General features: G+C 44.2%; 1 protein-coding gene across 2 annotated transcripts in view; it reads right to left on the reverse strand.

Moving 5' to 3' along the window:
- Nucleotides 1-4,655: 4,655 nt before the first annotated feature.
- Nucleotides 4,656-19,845, reverse strand: part of PKP2 (plakophilin 2) — a 47,307-nt gene continuing 32,117 nt past the window's right edge. The window contains exons 7-13 of one of the 2 annotated variants that reach the window (XM_083700165.1): nucleotides 12,264-12,381; nucleotides 11,269-11,430; nucleotides 10,414-10,587; nucleotides 8,899-9,052; nucleotides 7,901-8,090; nucleotides 6,132-6,207; nucleotides 4,656-5,486 (exon numbers count right to left, since the gene is read on the reverse strand). In XM_083700165.1, coding sequence (XP_083556291.1) covers nucleotides 5,418-5,486; nucleotides 6,132-6,207; nucleotides 7,901-8,090; nucleotides 8,899-9,052; nucleotides 10,414-10,587; nucleotides 11,269-11,430; nucleotides 12,264-12,381 — 943 coding nt within the window. In that variant the 3' untranslated portion in view covers nucleotides 4,656-5,417. The remainder of the gene's footprint in view (nucleotides 5,487-6,131; nucleotides 6,208-7,900; nucleotides 8,091-8,898; nucleotides 9,053-10,413; nucleotides 10,588-11,268; nucleotides 11,431-12,263; nucleotides 12,382-19,845) is intronic. The other variant, XM_083700166.1, reaches the window with a different exon arrangement.

A 19,845-nucleotide genomic window follows, 5' to 3' on the forward strand; every position in this document is an offset into this window, starting at 1 on the left:
CTACAACTAATCCAGAATGCGGCAGCTAGACTGGTGACTGGGGACGGCCGCCGAGACCATGTAACACCGGTCTTGAAAGACCTACATTGGCTCCCAGTATGTTTCTGAGCACAATTCAAAGTGTTGGTGCTGACCTTTGAAGCCCTAAACGGCCTCTGCCCAGTATACCTGAAGGAGCATCTCCACCCCCATCATTCTGCCCAGACGCTGAGGTCCAGCGCCGAGGGCCTTCTGGCGGTTCCCTCATTGCGAGAAGCAAAGCTACAGGGAACCAGGCAGAGGGCCTTCTCGGTAGTGGCGCCCGCCCTGTGGAACGCCCTTCCAGCAAATGTCAAAGTGATAAACTACTACCTGACATTCAGAAGACATCTTAAGGCAGCCCTGTTCAGGGAAGTTTTTAACGTGTGATATTTTACTGTATTTTTGGTTTCTATGGAAGCCGCCCAGAGTGGCTGGGGAGGCCCAGCCAGATGGGCGGGGTATAAATAATAAATTATTATTATTATTATTATTATTATTATTATTATTATTAGGCTCAGTGTTGGAAGAAGGCAGTATCATAGTTGAATACATTTAAAAGGAGAAAGGGAAGAGCAGCCTTGCCGCAAATGGATATGATTGCCTGCATATAATTCAGTACTTAGTTCTTGTATTGTCAGACTGACCTTCCCCTGCCTTTGCCCCACACTTTCCTACTTTCTTGCATTCTGTTTTTTTTTAGCTTGTGAACCAAAAGACTGGGTGCATCTTTCAAATTTCAGTGAGTTTTTACATGAAGGACTATTTTTCTGAAAAGCGGGGCCAAAATATAATAAATAAAGCAGAGGCTGTTCACCTGGGGCTCTCCAAATGTTGCTGGACTGCAGCTGCCATCATCCATGGCCACTGGCCACGTTGGCGGACGCTGTTGGGAGTTATGGTTCAGTTTGGATGGCTACACGTGAGCCACCCATTTTAAAGAACATCTACTGCTTGGGAATATGCAGCACTCAGGTTAAAGCTGTCTCTGACTTTGGGCCAAAAGCAATCTGTCAATCTGAAAGCAGAGCCGTTGGAAACAGATTATGACTGGGCGTGGGAAAGTTAAGAACTGTATCATAGTACAAGGGCAGGTAAAGCCCGTTGTTTATCTCTGGGGTTCATGCTGAAGCATAATAATAATGTAAGCCACACTGGCATTAGGGCTTCCTGCCAACAACTGAATGAGCTGTCCTCTCCTTTGTGCAGGATTAGCCCATGTGCTGCCTTCTAGTTGTTCCTGGACTCCAGTTCCCATCAGCCTCAGCCATCATGACCAATGGTCAGGGATTATGAGAGCTGTAGTCCAACATTAGAAGGCTATCACACTGTCCAGCCCTGTCTTAGAGGTAAAGGGACCCCTGACCATTAGGTCCAGTCGTGGCCGACTCTGGGGTTGTGGTGCTCATCTCACTTTATTGGCGGAGGGAGCCAGCATACAGCTTCCGGGTCATGTGGCCAGCATGACTAAGCTGCTTCTGGCAAGCCAGAGCAGCACACGGAAACACTGTTTACCTTCCCGCTGGAGCGGTACCTATTTATCTACTTGCACTTTGACGTGCTTTCAAAGGGACCGAGCAACGGGAGCTCACCCCATTGCAGGGATTCGAACTGCCGACCTTCCGATTGGCAAGTCCTAGGCTCTGTGATTTAACCCACAGCACCACCAATAGCCCTGTCTTAGGGCTACACTAAAGCTAGACTCAAAGCAGCAACGGTGAAAAGAAATGGAGTAGTTTTCTGTCTCCTTGTTCATGTATGTTTGCATTTAATTAATAGGATTTCTATACTGCTTAATCATCAAAACCTGTAAGCTGTTTGTGTCAAATAAACTGTATTGGAGATACATGGGCACAAACTTGCATTTGCTGCTTTGTAAAAAAAATGGGAAGCTCTAACAACAGTGCAATCCTACACCTATGTATTCAGCAGTCAATCCCACTGATTCCAGTGGAGTTTACTCACCGGTATGTGAGCACAGGACTGCAGCCTAAGTGTGTATAAGCACAGGAGAGGGAACTCAAAAGACAATTTCTAAAAATACTGGCAGCTCCAGTGGGTTCGACACACTCCCTTTGGCTCTCAAAAGCAAATTGCTCAGCAATGCAACAACAAACAGAATTTCACAGCAGGATAGAGCAGGTCACACCCTTGCGTGACTCTCCTGCCTTCTCGGAGAATGAATGCATTGCTGGGAGGGGTGTGAAGAAGGCTAAATAAATATCTCCTGGCACATACTTAGAAAAACAGCTATTGTAGATGGCCAGGATAGCTAGAAATAAACTAGTATGAAAGGGGAAGAGACTGACCATTGCAACAACAGAAAAGGAAGATTTATGAAGGCGCATAAACAAGCAAGCAAGTGAAAGTACCAGACAGATTTGATTGCAGTGAATCTACTGACCCATGATTCCCATGTGCACCACACAGCACAGTTGGCAAGGGATTTCTTCCATTAATACCCCACCTTTCTTCCATCCTGGACCCCAAGGAAGCCAGGCAGCCAGCCAGCCATCCATCCATCCATCCATCCATCCATCCAGGGACTGAACAGATGCAGGGCAGTTTAGCTTCAGCAAGATTGTCACCTGGAAAACCTTGGATGTACCTAGAGAGTACTGGAGTGAGGAAGACGTTTTTCTTTCAAAAGCCACATTTCCACCCAGATGCCAGTGGGTCACTCCCAGCAATGGGTAGGTATGGATGCAGAGGGACTCACTTGTCTATCGCTCTCCCTGCCCCACAAGCTGCTAGGAAAGAGGAAGAGGTCTGAACTGATTGCTTTTGAAATATGGCTGAGGCCCACCTGCACAACACACACTTACCTGAGAGCAAGCCTACTGAACCCAACAAGCGACATCCAGCATTAGTCATACTTCATTAAAATCAACAGTAACAAGTCCATCCATCTCATTCGGTCTACTCCCAAGTACAACCTAGCTAGGTATCACCTAACAGGTCTAAGTTCCAAGTAGGCACATACAGGATTGCATTTTTAGGGAACACACACACAAGCATTGATAATCCCAGTGTGGCTGCCCCCGTTTCACTGAGCAGCGCCCCTGCTGAGATACGACAGGTGCCCACTCCTTACTTTCTGTAAATCATCGAGACATTTTTGTTTCAACAAGCTTTTCCAGTTGTATGAAAAGGTGTCTGCCTTAGGTTTATAAACAATAGAAGATGAACACCTACTTTCAAGGTTTCTTTGAACTGTTTTCAAAACCATTTTTAGCAGTTTTAATTGTATGCTTGTAATCACCACTTGAGATGAGTGTCAAGGGCGATTCAAAAATTCGTAATTATATTTCTCATTTTTTGAAGAAAGAAAAACCAACAAGCCATACTTTCATTTGCTTGGTATAGGAAACAGCAAACAACTGTTGTGTCGCCAACTTCTTTTATGGCCCTGGATCCTGTGCCTTTAACAGCTGTATGCCATGCAGAAAATGAGCAGGGGAAACCTTTCCCAGCGGTTGAAATGAGCCAAAAGAAAGCAGCTTCTGCCTGTACTCAAGGAAATGCGGGCATTTTCATGCAAGAGGAGGATGAAGATTTGCTCATTGAGCTGCACTCTTGCTAATCGTTGCAGTAGTAGAAACTTGTCAACTTCCCTGCTCCTGTGCCTTTAACAGCTGCAGTGGTACAGTTGGGTTAAGAACTTAATTCGTTCTGGAGGTCTGTTCTTAACCTGAAACTGTTCTTAACCTGAGGTACCATTTTAGCTAATGGGGCCTCCCACTGCCACTGTGCCGCCGGAGCACAATTTCTGTTCTCATCCTGAAGCAAAGTTCTTAACCTGAGGTACTATTTCTGGGTTAGTGGAGTCTGTAACCTGAAGTGTCTAAGGTACCACTGTACATAGAAATGTGGTAGAACATACTTATTCTGGCAGGAAGATAAAGCAAGGGGAAAAGGTTGGACTGCTTCGTTTCAGAATGTCAGGCTCTTGTAGGGCTGCGAGATGTTCAGCTGGCCTCTGCGCTTGCGCCTTCAATTGCAAAGAATGAGCAGGAGAAGCTTTTCACAGCGTGAAGACAAACTTCAACCGCCATTTTCTGCTGCAGATCAAGCGGCTCTTAGAAGGCACTGCTGCAAAACCTGGCTGAAAAGCTGGAAGACCAAGCCTGCTCCTAAAGGCACAGGTGAAAAGCAGGGTTGCCTATTTGTTTCTAACAGGTTCCTTACTCAAACAGGAGTAACTTGAAGACATGGCGAAGGTGGTTTCAGGTTACCTTCCCCCCATTGGTTCCAATACTGTTTGATAAGAGACTAGTCCCATTGCCCACTATCTCTGCATTCAGCACATGTGCAAAAGGGCTCTATGCACCTCCAGTGATACATTCCTAGAGGCCTTCTTTGAATGCTCACATGTTGGAGGGATGTGGCTGGTAAACATTTTGCTAGAAGGGAGCAGGGCTAGTTCCTGTGCCCCTCCTGGCCTGCCCATTCTCTGAGCATGTGAGCGAGGTCATCTGAGCACCTCTTTTAGCAAGCGATGATGCTATCTCTATGCTGTGATAAACATCCCTGGTTGATTTTTTGCAGACCAAGCTACTGCAGCAAGTCAGGACATTTTCCTGTCCAGCTGGCAAACTTAAGGAAAAGGGAAGAAATAATCACACACGAAACATGAATTGGTTGAGTCCTCAAACTGAATAGTCTTGTGATTTAGGACATTTTGTGTGGCTGTCTAAAAGAAATACAAAAGGGGAATCCCCAAGTTCACAGGCATTTTAAAAATAGCTCCATTGCTAGAAAGTTAGGTTTTAGCAAACACGCAAACACACACACACACACACACACACAGATATGCAGCAATGGCCACTGGAGCATTATGCTAAAAAAAACCCCACAACAGCCCAGGAAAATGTTTCAAAAGCAGTCTATAAAGAATCTGCCTCCATTTTTCAACAGATCTGGCAGACTAGGGCAGTTTTGTAGGAAGCACTGATTAGTAGTTAGGCATAGCAAAAAACAGCAAGCAAAAAAATAAATTCATAGAAATTTCTGAAATCCCATTTTCTTTGGTTATTTAGTTTCTCATAATATAAAACCAGGATACTGAGTTGATCCTTGTCCAAAAGCAGGCCAACATATAATGTGTGAATGGTTGTAAATATCAGAGTTGGTACTCAAATTATTTACTTTGATGCAACTTGAACGGCCACAGGATTTGCAAATGAGTCTTGAGTTCAAAAGGAATAAGAAGCAGTGGTGTAAGGCAGAGATTATCTGGGAAGGGAGGGGGCACTTTCTTCTGGTTATCCTTTGGGAAGTATAAAATCAGTCTCTTGGAGGATGCCGTGCAGCTCTTGCTGGTGAGTTAACGCTGAAGATATGGTAATACCATTTCCTGCATTGTCTCATCGGTCCTTAAGGTCTTTGTTGCCTACTTTTCAGTCTTTCAGTGAATTGTAGGCTCTTACTGTCTTGTTATTGATGAAATCAGTCTTCTTAAAGTTAGCCTTGTAAATGAAAAAAATAAGAGAGATTAAACCAAAAGAGTTTAAATTCCCCTGCTTTCACAATATTAGAACCCAGGGTCATCTATGAACACATGGAGCGGAGGTGGTTTGGGCAAGATGGATCTGTGCATGATGCAAAAATCTATGTTTGTTTCAGACCTCTCTACAGAGCTGACCACGTGGTTTGGAGGAAGATATGCAAACACTACTAGGCAAACAGCTTTCTGGAGAACTTGCAGGATATTTGGGTAAGAAAAGGAAGACAGGAAATTAATACTTTTAATGAAATGTGGACTACCTTTATTACTTTTTGGTACAAAACACAGGCTAAAAGTTCAGAGAAGAAACTGCTTCATTTTATTATGAAACACTGAACTTTTATTTAATGATTATACTTTTAAACTGAAGTATTAAATTGGAGAAAATGTGTCACTGGCTTGTCTCTTGAAGACTAAGGCTACAATCCTAACACACTTAACTGGGAGTAAGCACCATTGAATCCAATAAGGACTTACTTGAGAGTAGACATGGTTAGGATTGTGCTGTTAGAGAACTGACTTTGCAAACAGACCTGTAATACTTAAAATCAATTGAAAAACACCTGTGACCAACAGGAAGGTTATCGCCCCAGAGATGACAGCTTACCTTTTTGTAGGCACTGTGGAGATCAGCATGAGACCACAAAGAATACAAGAGGATGGAAGCAGCTCTGCCGGCTTTGCTGAGAAGGAGAATAATAACAACAGCAATCAGCATTATTTGCAAAACAGCTCAGCTAAGTTAAAAAGAACAGGCTTTGCCCATGGGGCATTGAGTCTCAAAAATACACAGGAAGGTACACAACAAAAAGGGGGAATGAAGAGGGAGGGAATCTAGGTTAAAAGGTAGGAAAGGAAAGAAGCACAAGGAATGAGTCATGTAGATTATTATTAGTTTAATGCTCATTAAATTTAAACAGCTGCCCATTCCCTGGGTATAAAATAGTTTAGATAGCTGATTTAAACACAGCCCAGTTGAATAAAAAGGTCTTCCTTCACCTGTCACTAAAAAGATCATGGATAAAGCACCAGGTGAGCCTCTCTGTGGAGGCTGTTGTATAGCCGAGGTACCAACCCCAAGAAGACCTTCAGTTTGGTACTTGCTCACCTAATTTCACTTGGCAAGGGCACCTTGAACCAAGCCCTGAAGAGGAACTCAATGTCTGTGTAGGTATATACAGAAGAAGAAGGAGGAGGTATTTAAGGTGGATTTCAGGAAGCAGTGAGTTGCCAAAGAGAAAGAAGAGTTGGAGAAGGGGTGATGCAGGCACAAAATACAAATCATAACCTGAGGTTTAGCAAGGAGGAAGGGAATTTGGCAGAATCAAGATGATGAGAAGGCAAATGGGAAAGAGAGTCTAGAGAAGTAAGTGTGAAGATATTTAAAAGAAAATGAGCAGGAACACATGCTGCAGTAAACAAATAGAGAGCAACAGAGAGAGTGTAACAAAGAAGAAATGTGGGAAAATAAGACACAGAAAAGCCCTCGCCCCCAGCAGAATCAAGAATAAAAGAGGGACAATTATTATTGGGTTGTATCCAATGCTAGTTATGCAAAATAGAGAAGTTAAATATACATGATTAACTTAGATTCCATTAACTTCAATGGGTTTAGTTAGATGAAATCCCCATTATTTTTGTTGTTGTTGTTGTTATATATTTATTTAATTAATTTCTTATCCATCCTTCACCATGAGAGCACAGGGTGGATTACATCAATTTTAAAAATACAGCTGAGCACAGGGTGGATTACATCAATTTTAAAAATACAGTTTAAAAATCAGTTGAAAGCAAATAACCCTACTCAAGAGGATAGGAATGAACATCTCTCTCTCTCTAGTATCAAATGCCATGGTAAAGAAGTGTGGCTAGGAAAAAGGTAAAGCAAAAAGAGAAGACAAGAAGGAATGAGAGAATAAAATATTTCCAGTCGAGGGAGATTGAAATGGACGCATTTTAGGAATATTTTTAAGTTGGAAATGGCACAACACTGGCATGGGTTTGAGAACTAGGTCTACAATGCCAGTGATTCTATAAGAGAACAAAGGGATATAGTAACTGGACCACATAATTGCAAGCAGAAACAGTAATAAAGGAAATGTAGTTATCACTCAAGTGCAACCTCTTGAAACGTATTGAAATGTTTTTATATCAATTAAACCACTCACTAAACTCAATTGCATGCTGATGCCAACCTAAGCAAATAATTGCTCAGAACAGAGCATGCCAAGCATTGCCCTGAAACAAGGTAGTTCTTTAGCACTGCAGGGATACCACACAGGGATCTCTGGACAGCAGGACAATGCTGGGGACACTGCTTATTTTTTGCTTTTTTTTGGGGGGTGCAGTGGTCAGGTACATATGAAAATGGCTCACCTGTCACTCAAGCTGATGTTCAGAACCTTTGAGATGCCATCAGAGTTCAAGAGAAGCCGAGCATTCTGGGAGCTGTTCTGAGTCAGGTTGTATAAAGCGTAGCAAGCGGAAGCTGTGGTCTCGTTGGCAATATCAGAGGTTGGGGCAGCATCTGGAAGCACGGCAACCAAATCTGGCAACACTTCTCTGGCTGGAAGGTGAAACATGATATGCGCTTAAAATCCTCAAGTTTAAAGCTCTGCAGCTGTCTGCTCAAACAGTATCCAGCAAGTAATATTCAGCATTTTTAATTTGCAAACCACTTTAGATGGGGTTTTCTTTAAAGATGCTTACTCCACAAAAACTTTATGGGGCATGACACTTTTTCCTTAGGTTTATCCAGAGGTTGGCTTCCATTTACCAGTGATCCACTGTGCATCTAGGGCCCCACTCACTAGGATGAGTAGAAGGGCCCCCTGCAATTATCTGAGGACTTTTTAAATGTGTCCCCTCCACGAGAGGTGCGGAGGGTGGAAACATGAGAGCGGCCTTTTCTGTGGTGTATCCCTGCTTGTGGAATGCTCTCCCCAGAGACGTTCACTGGCACTGCCATTACATATAATTAGGTGCCTGGTGAAAACGTTCCTCTTGACTGATTAAACCATCTATGGACTTTAAAATGTGCTGGGGTTACTTGTTCTGGAGTGGGGTACAGCAGAAGTGGTGCCAGTCCAGTCTTGATTCCCTAGTGTGAACAGGATTTGAACACCATTATAGAGCTAATGGAAGCAACCATCATTGATGAAAGAACACAGACTGAACTTCCATTATCATCCCAGATAGAAAACATTAAGATGAATGAAGTCCACACAGGTAGCTGTGATTGTTTATTAAGGCAAACCTTTATTGTTGCTATTCTTAATGGAAGGAGATTCATCAAGCTCAGCTTTCTTTAAATACTTACCATGCAGTAATCTGACACTGAAGTAATTTTGGCCAGCCATTGCACATTTATTTACCTATTTCATTCTGCAGCGAGGTGTTGCGAGACAAGTTCCTGAGCAAGGAGACGGCCGTTTTCTTAACACTTGGACAGCTCACATGCAGCATGTTTCGAATACTTGGGAGGCCGTTGGCCTTCTTGACAATGACTTGGGCTACTCCAAATGGCATCTGTCAGAAAACACACACAGCTTCTTCAGGCATAAGCGAAACCACCAGCACGCCCAGTTGTCAGAGATGATGGGAGTTGTAGTCCAACAACATCTGGAGGACACCACATTGTTCAAACGTGTCTACACCATAGACTTAGCAGGTTTACAAACCATTCCCTCTCCCAAGGACAGCTTCTGCTCTATGGTAAGCGACAGGAATTCTCAGCTCCCATATCCAACTATAGTTAACAGGATCTTTTTGGATGCAGCCATGCCAGCTAAACTGGTCTAAACCAATTATAATTTCATTGCATGCCACTGAGAGACATTAGAGCTAATTCATTTCGAGAGCTGTGCTAGACACCTAATAGGACGTCCCAGTTCCATTTCAGCCTTTGCAAGATGCTCCCGCAACAATATTGCCCCCTACCCCCTACACACAGCAGATAAGGAAAGGGAATAGCCTGGTCAGAAATAGTGCAGCTGGTCTCAGAAGAAACTTCTTTGGTTGATGCAGCAGCACTGATGGCTGCTGCTCAACTAACATTGGAGAGCAGAGTTAAGTGGCAAAGGCACAGTAGGAGAATGATGCGAGATCCAGCTTGGAGCAATATATCAGACTAGGACAGAGATAGGGAACCTGTGCTGGACTACAGTTCCATAAGCATTGACCATCTTGGCTGGGGCTGATGGGAGCATCTGGAGGATCACAGATTCTCTTAACAGGGTTATTGTGAGGACAAAAACATATGCCACCTGAAGCTCCTTTGAAAGAGGACAGTGTAAAAATGTATATATAGAGCACAGCACAGGGGACAGTGATGGCCTCAGGTTTGTGTGCATGTCTGCTGGGCAAGGGCCCCCCTTCTCTTCCTTCCTACAACTGCCACCCTGTTCTGCCTCTGCTTCTAGTAACAATCCTCCACTGATGCCTAGGGAGAAAATGGCAGACAAATGAGTTGGTTGCAGCTCTTGTTCCTTCTGCTTCCCTGTGTTCCATTGTTTTCTGGTCCTATCCCTCTGGAGGCAGAGAGATGGAGTGGGTGAATAGGTAGCCATGGCAAGAGAGGATCACCACTGGCACCAGGGAGCTCCGGCAATCAGCAGTGGAGCTTCCTGTTGAGATGGGGCCCCAACAATTCCAAGCCCCGACTCTGGCCCTGGAAGTTTAGAATCAGATCTCCTTTACTGAACAATGTGAAAAGCATTTATTCAGATGATATTTACTGGAAGATCAAGGAGGCAAACGTAGTTCTCCGCCAGGTCCTAGCCCAGTGCTGTAAATTCCTCTCATGAGGTCATCAAAAACATATTTAGCTACAGGGAAGGGGCTGAAAGGAAAGCAAGATAAAAGGAGAAATCCCCTCTCTTTCTACTTACAGGTCCACTTCCCGCTGTGAGGTTCTGCAAAGCTCCCAGCGATGCTTCCTGGGTAAAGTTCCTTGTGCTTTTTGCTATTAAGGACAGATATATCCTTATCAGGGTGGAATGCCAGAGGGTTTCAACACCTCGGGGGTTGCTCTTTTCCTCAGGGAGCGGCAGGTCCTGCTGCTGCTAAACATGCAGATGCATTAAACAACCAGAAACAAAACAGTTAAAACCACCCCCAGTAAGGCTCACCTTTCTGGATCTAACCAAAAGGAGCCCAGCGCTAATGCCTCCTAACAATGGGCTGCCAATCCTAAATCAGTAACCCTGAATCAGAGTGAAAGGCTGTCTGAAAATCCTTGCAGGATGAGGCTCCCCCTCCTGGGGGAAAGCCTGCAAGTTCCATTCCACGTGACTCGTGAAAGGGAGGGCTGAGCAGAGCCTGGGATGCATACAGGCTCTGCTCAGTGCCCCCTTTAAAAGTATTTTTTTTCTTGCATTCCCCCTCTAAAAACTAGGTGCGTCTTATGGTCAGGTGCATCTTATGGAGCGAAAAATGCGGTAATTTCCTCACTGAAAGGTAGGGCTGTCCATTTGCCAGCCCCCTTGCTCTGTGCAGCTGTATCAATGAAACACATTGTCAGCTGTGGCAGGAGCTGCCATGAACCTCTCCCCCTGATCTGGATGTTGTTGCCTTCAGAGCACATGCTTCTGGAGAAGCCTGGCAGGAGCACTCTTAAAGGGTTTCAGTCCAGGGTCTTGCACAGCCCTACTCTACCTGGAAATGGGACCTTCTGCATACAAAACGTGTCCTCTGCACACTAAGCTGCTCGAAGCTCCTTCCCCCAAATAACAGCCCTCTATTACCTGCTTCGCTTTCCTGCTCCTTGAACCAAAGCATCCAATGCTGCTGTCGCTAGTAGGAACATTTCTTCTTTGCATGTAGATATTCTGTGCATAGCTACCAGGGAGTTCAGACTCCAGTTGGTAGGAGAGATTGTGAAGGATGCACACACAGTTCTCCGTGGCCTGGAAGGGAAAACAAATGTGCATTATTCTGGCTGTGTAAATAACTGGAAGCAATCACGTGTCCAGAGGAGGGCAACCAAAATGGTCAAAGGCCTAGAAACAATGCCTTATGAGGAATGGCTAAGGGAGCTGGGCATGTTTAGCCTGGAGAAGAGGAGGTTAAGGGGTGATATGATAACCATGTTCAAATATATAAAAGGATGTCACAGAGAGGAGGGAGAAAGGTTGTTTTCTGCTGCTCCAGAGAAGCAGACACGGAGCAATGGATCCAAACTACAAGAAAGAAGATTCCACCTAAGCATTAGGAAGAACTTCCTGACAGTAAGAGCTGTTCGACAGTGGAATTTGCTGCCAAGGAGTGTGGTGGAGTCTCCTTCTTTGGAGGTCTTTAAGCAGAGGCTTGACAACCATGTGTCAGGAGTGCTCTGATGGTGTTTCCTGCTTGGCAGGGGGTTGGACTCAATGGCCCTTGTGGTCTCTTCCAACTCTATGATTCTATGACTAAAGACCTGCAATGCACTTTTGTAACTGGCACTTAGATGTCTGGCCTTAAAATTTCAGAACATTGCATTGTTGTCTTAATTTTCTCCAGTGGTAGCCAAGGTGAAAAGTGCCCCAAACATTTAATGTCTCAGGTCAGCTTTGGATCCTGAGTAGGGCAGCCTTCCCTCACCTGGTGAGTTCCAGATGTTGTTGCACCACAATCCCCACCAGCCCCAGCCGGCATGGTCAATGGTGAGCGATGATGGGAGTTGTAGGCCACCAACATCTGGCACCACCTTGGTTATTTCTGTCCTAGAGACTCAGAAAATCCCTTCATTTGGAAAGCTTACCTTATCATCTGGCTGGTGGTCTGCGGTGGTGCCTTGGATATAATACACCAGCGATTCAATCAACCCTTCACATTCTCTCATCTTTTTCCTCCCTTCAGGGCCAGCAGAGCTCATGTTTCTACAAAAAGGGAATTAAAATTGGTTACAAGGATGCTGTATAATCAGCTTCAGCTCTATGACAGGTTTCTGTTTCTGTAGCAGAGGGTGCTAGGTCCCTGGGCAGAAGGGCTCCGACTTCAGGTTGCTACCTAAGAATACACTTAAGAGGCAGGAAAGCAAACTCAGCACTTGGGCCTGGAGATGAATGAAAATGCTCTGGTTTATACAGGAGGAAATCAGCTCTTCAAACAGCCAGCAGGGAACACCAATGCAGTACTTTGCTTGCACTGATGATGCAATCTGTAAAGATGAGAGATGTTGTTTACCCTAGATGGGCAGTCTGACCCTGTGCAGACTTAAGGCATACCTAAGCTCACTGGAGTCAATGAACTTAGGCACACCTTCCCAAGAATTGGGTTGTTAAAGTTATAACTCATCCAAACACTGTTGTGTCTTGGGTGGTTATCCTGATCCAAGCTCCTTTAAAATTTCTAACAGGCCAGAAACAGCAATAATTTTCCTACCATAAGACATAGGATCTACAGGCATGTTTCCAGCAATTTTGTCCATATTTTTGCTTTCCATTATTATGCAAAAGCTCTTCACTAGTCAATGTGCTAGTACCACTGGAAGCTGGATAGCAAGATTGATGCAACATTCAGCAACAGCAGCCTTCTATTTAAGCACAAAGAAAATACACACAATTTAGGATCCATCTCAATGAAGGAGTCAGTTCTTAGGTTGATTCTAGCTACAATTAAATCCCCCAAAGCTTCCACCATAGGGCAAGGTCACCACATATGCCACAGTGTGCCTTGGAAGCCACATCCCCTCTAGCAAAGCTTCTTATGCCTCCTTGAGACTCTAAAGTACCTAACTGGTATATAATTGGTGATTTGAACTTATTTCCTGTGTTTCATTAAAGCAAGCATGTATCTAACAGGTATCATGTTATCTGCAAAACGTCCTCTTGAGAATTCAACCCATGTTTATAGGGGAGCAACCCCCTTTGAAGACAGCAAAGTGTATTCATCAGTAAATATACATAGGACTGGGCTGAAAATATGAAACTTTTTTCTTCAGCCTCCTGTTGATTGGCTTACCTCTTTACAAATAAAGGTTAAAAAGTGTGTGTGTGGGGGGGGGAATCAGAATCTCACATCAGTGAATCCATGAATAAAAGAAGACAAAATACATCACTAAAGCAAGTTAAAACACTAAAACATAGTTTTTAACAAATGGCAAAGTGTGGTGCCATTACAGTTAATCAGAGGGAAAGTCTTGATAAAGGATCAGAGTAGTGTCTTCTGATCTCCTGCCCCAGCAAAAACTGCATTCTGAACCAACTGAAGTTCCTGAGCTCTCCTCTCAGTCAGCCCTAGCCTAGTTACAGTGGTACTTCAGAAGCTGAACAGAATTCGTTCCGGAAGTTGGTTCAACTTCCAAAACATTCGGAAACCAAAGTGTGGCTTCTGACTGGCTCCTGCAATTGGGTTCCAAAGAACGTTCGCCAACCGCAACACTCACTTCCGGGTTTGGGGCGTTTGGGAGCCAAAATGTTCAACTCGCAAGTCGTCCAGCATCCAAGGTACAACTGTACTTCCTAACACTCCCTGAGGACTTTTTGTCTTCTTCTCTCTATAAACTTCCAGATCATTATTAGCATAAAAGCAGCCACCACTGTGCTCTGTTTTACACAGAGATGCTTGCTGGAAAGAACATGTTCTTCCTTTTGCCAGTTTGCAAGCTTTGTTGACAATAGCATGTTTGCCGTGGCCTTGCTCGTGCACACACAGAGAGTGTTTTGTAGGTATGCCAGAGCTAAATAAAACAAAAGCGGTAGGGGATGGAGTTTTCAACACTGATGCTTGAAGAGCAGTGCAATGGCGGATTTCAAAACAAAGTGAGTAGCTGCAGTTACAGAAGAGAGATATGGACCGTGGCCCTGCTGCACTGCAACACGTGCATTTCTCTCTCTGGGGACATGGCTCTGGAAATACAATGGTTCTGCTGATTTTCTGGGTGGTTCAGCTTGAATGGGAAATGCTGAGCCACGAACAGCACATATTGGCTAACACCTGCGACGTCACAAACACACTACCCTTCTCTAATCCCTGGAACAGTGTTATGCCACCTTTCTTTTTTTAACAAGGCAGATGGTACCACCTGGTGATGTGGGGATATGTGAAACATAGGGCTGAAAAGGAGGAGTTTGACTTACTGGTATGTATATCTATCACATGTTTCAAAACTGGACTTGTGCTATGGTGAACAAGCCGCTACGTGCTTTTTTAGTAGCTTACATTTGTTACCCAACTCAGCAGCTGGAAGATGGCATACAACTCCCAGCCTCTCCTGGTACTTTTGTTTTTGCTTTTTTGGCTACAGAACAAAGATGTTGAGATCTGAGCATGAGAGAAAGAGCAGGACTTGCTTTGTGTAAATTGGCTTGTTTAACAGCTGAAGCAGAACATTTTAAGCCTTAACAAAAAAATTTAAGCCCCCCCAATTTGAATGAATATTTCATGCCAAAGAGAAGATCAGATTCTTCAGTGTTTATAGTGTAACAGAAAGCCTTGTGTTGGACACCATGCCAGTTATGCAGTAATTAACACAAACACTAGACACAAAGGCAAAATGTCAAACGTGTATCTAGTACTTTGAATGTCTAAGGAAATAAGTTTACTTTGCTTCCCAAATTTATTCCAGAGTTGGAAAGTGAAGCAAGCTCAACAATAAAAAACTGCACTTTCAGAGCAGTCTAGTACTGGCATGAAATAATGCTACAGAAAGGCAGTATAGTGCAGTGGTTAAAGTGAGGCTGGCCAACGTGGTGCCCTCCAGAATTGTTTTATTATCCCCAGCCAGCATGGTCCATATTCAGGGAACTGCAATTCAACATCATCAGGTTATACCTGGGTTAAAGTGATGGACTAGGACCCAGGAACAAACCATCACCCAACCCTAGAATTCACTGCATGTCCTTGGATGATCCCTATTTAATCTCTCAGCCTAATCTACCTAACTAAAGGATCATAATTCTATGGTGGAGTCCATTCCTTGTGTGTAGAAAGTCCCAAGAGAAACTCCTCACATCTCTAGTTAAATGGATCAGGTAAGTACAGGGATGGCAGACAAATAGCCCTGCAAATGATGTTGGACTCTAGTTCCCATCATCCCCCACCATTAACTGTGCTGCCCGGAGCCGATGGGAGTCCAACAACCTATGGAGGGCCACAGGGTTTCCACACCTGAGGTAGCAGGTAGCATGAAGAAGAAGAAGAACTCTGCTGGAGGCCCCGGTTTTAAGTAAAAGAGGATAAACCAGGGGTCAGCAACCTTTTTCAGCCGTGGGCTGGTTCACCATCCCTCAGACCATGTGGTGGGCCGGACTATATTTTGAAAAAAAAAAATATATGAACGAATTCCTATGCCCAACAAGAGATGCATTTTAAATAAAAGGACACATTCTACTCATGTAAAAAGATGCATTTTAAATAAAAGGACACATTCTACTCATGTAAAAACACGCTGATTCCCAGATCGTCCGTGGGCCAGATTCAGAAGGTGATTGGGCCGCAGGTTGCCTATCCCTGGGATAAACATATTGATGTACCTTGAGAGGAGCAGTATATAATTAAGAAACTGGTATTTGTTGTGCCATTCACAAACTTCACTCCAATATCAGTTGTAGGAAATGAGGAAATGATAACTGTGTACACAGAGAGGCGTGTTCCTGCAAATCAGGTACTGGGCCTTTATAGCAGCAGCTGTGTTGATAGCTGAGGGAGAAACACACACACACACACACGCATTGTCTCCTGGGTAGGCAAGGTGAGTGAAATCAAAAGGGACATGCTTGTTGCCTAACCATCTAACAAAATTGGTTTTATTATTTAATGAGCTTGTCGAAGACTTAGACAAATTCTGCCTACAATAAACTGCGTGTACGGCTGCATTCACATGGCAATTTGTTCTGTTTCCCTAACTGTTACTTTCCGTATTATATTTGAGTCTTCACACGATGTAAAACCTACTTCTGGAAATATGGTGGAAGTCTTGCACTCATTTCTGTGTTAACTGTTCTCCAGAAATTTGCTTGCAACTCCATTAACCAAGAAAGTTGTGGGTGTAAACTGATGGGATTAGGGGTGGTATACAGGCAAACTGTTCTTTCCTGCCATTTTAATGGGCAAATCATGGAGCATGCATGCACAGAAAGGGTGGGGGAGCAGTGACATTGCCTGATGACTTCTGCTGTTGTACTACACCAGGCCCACTAGTGCGGGAGCTTGCACTTCTAAATTTGCCCCTACACTAATACAGTGGTGCCTCGCAAGATGAAAAGAATCCGTTCCGCGATTCTCTTCGTCTAGCGGTTTTTTCGTCTTGCGAAGCAAGCCCATTGACGGCTTAGCGGATTAGCACTATTAGTGGCTTTTAGCGGCGTATCGGCTTAGTGGATCAGCTGATAAGTGGCTTAAAAAAAGGGGGGGGAAGGAAAAAAAAGTCGGAAAAACTCGCAAGACATTTCGTCTTGCGAAGCAAGCCCATAGGGAAATTCGTTTTGCGAAGCGCCTCCAAAACGGAAAACCCTTTCGTCTAGCGGGTTTTCCGTCTTGCGAGGCATTCGTCTTGCGGGGCACCACTGTATCTGCAATTCCCCTTGGAAAGACAGTATGTGACATGGCACAGTGTCACTCTCACTCAGACATTTCATAGGTTTGAATTTCACCATATAGATCCACCACTGGTCAAAGCATTGGCAAAACTGTGTAAAAGAAGAACTTCAAAATCTTCTGTCATCTTATCTTAACAGCAAGAGCATCCTACCCTCGTTGAAAATTACTACAATTTTGTTTTTGTTGGAAAGGCAGGTCAAATAATTTAGCCCAGCTGTTATCTCTGCAAGTCTAAAACCTTTATTCAGAGCAGCTCAGGTGTGTTATGCATAATGTCCCATTACATCAACAAGATAGTCTTCTTTATGCAATATAGGCTGCAGGCTATAGGTTTTAAAAAACACCTGAGCAGCAAGTGTATCAGCTATTACAAAAGGAAGAACTAATTAGGGATTTGTAATCTGGCAGATGTACAAGTAGTTAGATGAATTGTTTGTTAGCAGGTTTCCCTGTGTGCTCTGTCACCAGCTTTTGCAGATCTCTTTTAAGATACATACCGCAACATATATAACTTCACAAAGTAGAAAGGCTCTGGGAATGTTAATTTGGCATTAAAAAAGGATATTTTTAGTGCTCCAGGAGCCTGCAGCTTCGCATATGCTTAGTGCATAAGCAAGGAAACAGAGAACATTTTCAGGGGAAACACAATTGCCCTCCCTACAAGGCAACGCAGCAAACCAGTGCCTGTATTTTAAAATCTTAGTTGGTGGCAGCTGGCAAACTATAGCTTAGATAGCATCCTGTTAAGCCAGGAATGGGGAACCTTTATGTTGCTCAGCTATACCTCCCATCAACCCCAACACGGCCAATTGTCAAGGCTAATGGGAGCTGTAGTCCATATGGAGGGCCAAGCACCCCCCCCCACTCCTGCCTTATGTTTTCATCTCTGCAACAGCAAAAAAACCAGGAGAACGCAGGAAGGGATTTCCCCATTGTAGGATATTCTGTCCTTGGAAGATCTTTTGAACCTGAGCTGAGCTATATCCAGGCAGCAGTGCTTTCGAGGGTCCTGGGATAAGGGAAATGGTAGTTAGTTTCCTGCTTTGTGAAGTTTAAGAAGCAGGTGTCGGAAAGATCTTTTCAAGACAGGCAGGGTTCACAACTGTCAAGGTTACAGCTTAATTCTGTACCACACAGTAATTAGAATGCCAGCTTTTACAACACTGAAATTCACCCATTGTGAAATAAAGCATATATCTGTTTTATTACAGTTTACTAAAGTGAAGAGCCTATGCTCTCTCTCTCCCCGCCCCCCCCCGGTTAATTATTCTTTGCAGAATTACATCAGTGGCCTTGTAGCACTCCCACAGCCAGGCGAACGTAACTGAATCTGTTCAGCTACGACTGTGTGCAACAGAAAACACTGTCTGCTTCCTTGTGCAACCAAGGATCAAGGACCTGAGAAACAACAACAACATTTTCCATGGAAATCCTACCCTCTGATGACTGGACATCCTGATGGCTGGCCTCTGTAAGGTAAAGATAAAGGGACCCCTGACCATTAGGTCCAGTCGTGACCGACTCTGGTGTTGCGGTGCTCATCTTGCTTTATTGGCTGAGGGAGCCGGCGTACCGCTTCCGGGTCATGTGGCCAGCATGACTAAGCCGCTTCTGGCGAACCAGAGCAGCGCACGGAAACGCCGTTTACCTTCCCGCCGGAGCGGTACCTATTTATCTACTTGCACTTTGACGTGCTTTCGAATTGCTAGGTTGGCAGGAGCAAGGACTGAGCAATGGGAGCTCACCCCGTTGCAGGGATTTGAACCACCGACCTTCTGATTGGCAAGTCCTCTGTACCCACCCACAATTTTTGCTAGATTATCCCAAGTGCTCCCAAAGCTTTTCCTGGCAGGAAATGCAGACCCTTGCCTTTTCCTTGAGGAAAAATAGAAACGTGGAGTCAACATTCTGTGCCCGCATGTTGAACCTTTGACAGCACAAACTACGCTAAGCCCAGCCTAATGTTAAGAGTAGTGGATTCCATAGTGATCAAATTGCAAGGAAGTGCTGAAAGGGAAGTCAAAGGCAGGAGGGAGGAAATTTAGGCCCAGGAATGTGACACTTCAGAAGCTGGACTCCAGCTCCCATCAGCCCCAGAAAGCACAGTTAATGGCCAGGGATGATGAGTGTTGTAGTCCAATACGTAGAGGGACACATGTGTCACACTTCCAAGTTTTAACCATTTTTTTAAAAAAACTACAAATCTGAAAATATAAGGTAGCAAACAGCAGGATCCACTCCCTTGCAGAGATATCTGGCCATTTTACACACTTTTAAAAACCTTATTTATTCTAAAAATGTTTTAAACAAGGAAAACTTCTTTCCAGAATATCCTGTGATGTCCCCCCCCCCCTTTTTCTTTGCAACCCAACAGATTATCCTCCTTCTCTCAGAGGTTTCTGTTATTCCTCTGCAAAGAATTTGAGTTACTTTAGTGCAACACAGGGTGTACGAAGCCTTGACTATAATCAATATTAAAAGTCATCAGGTTTTAGATACTTTGGGAGAATGAATGAGACCAAATATTGCCTACATGTTTTCTTCTTGTTTGTTACTTCTTAGGAAAATTGAGTTACTTTTTAGGCTTTCTGCTGTGCTGCTTTTGTTCAATGAGTGTTTGGCCGAAACTGTTGCAGAGCAGCTCTTGATGGCTGCAGACAATGATGCTTCCTGCCAGCGAACATGTTTGCCTGCATCATCTCCATTTGTGGTGACCTTGGTTGCCTGGGCATAAGCTCCCTTAAACAACCACCAAGGGGTGTCCAATAGCCTTCAGGGACCTGGCCCAGGATGAAAAACCA

Source organism: Podarcis gaigeae (assembly GCF_964106915.1).
Source record: "Podarcis gaigeae genome assembly, chromosome: 10".
Lineage (NCBI taxonomy): Eukaryota > Metazoa > Chordata > Lepidosauria > Squamata > Lacertidae > Podarcis > Podarcis gaigeae.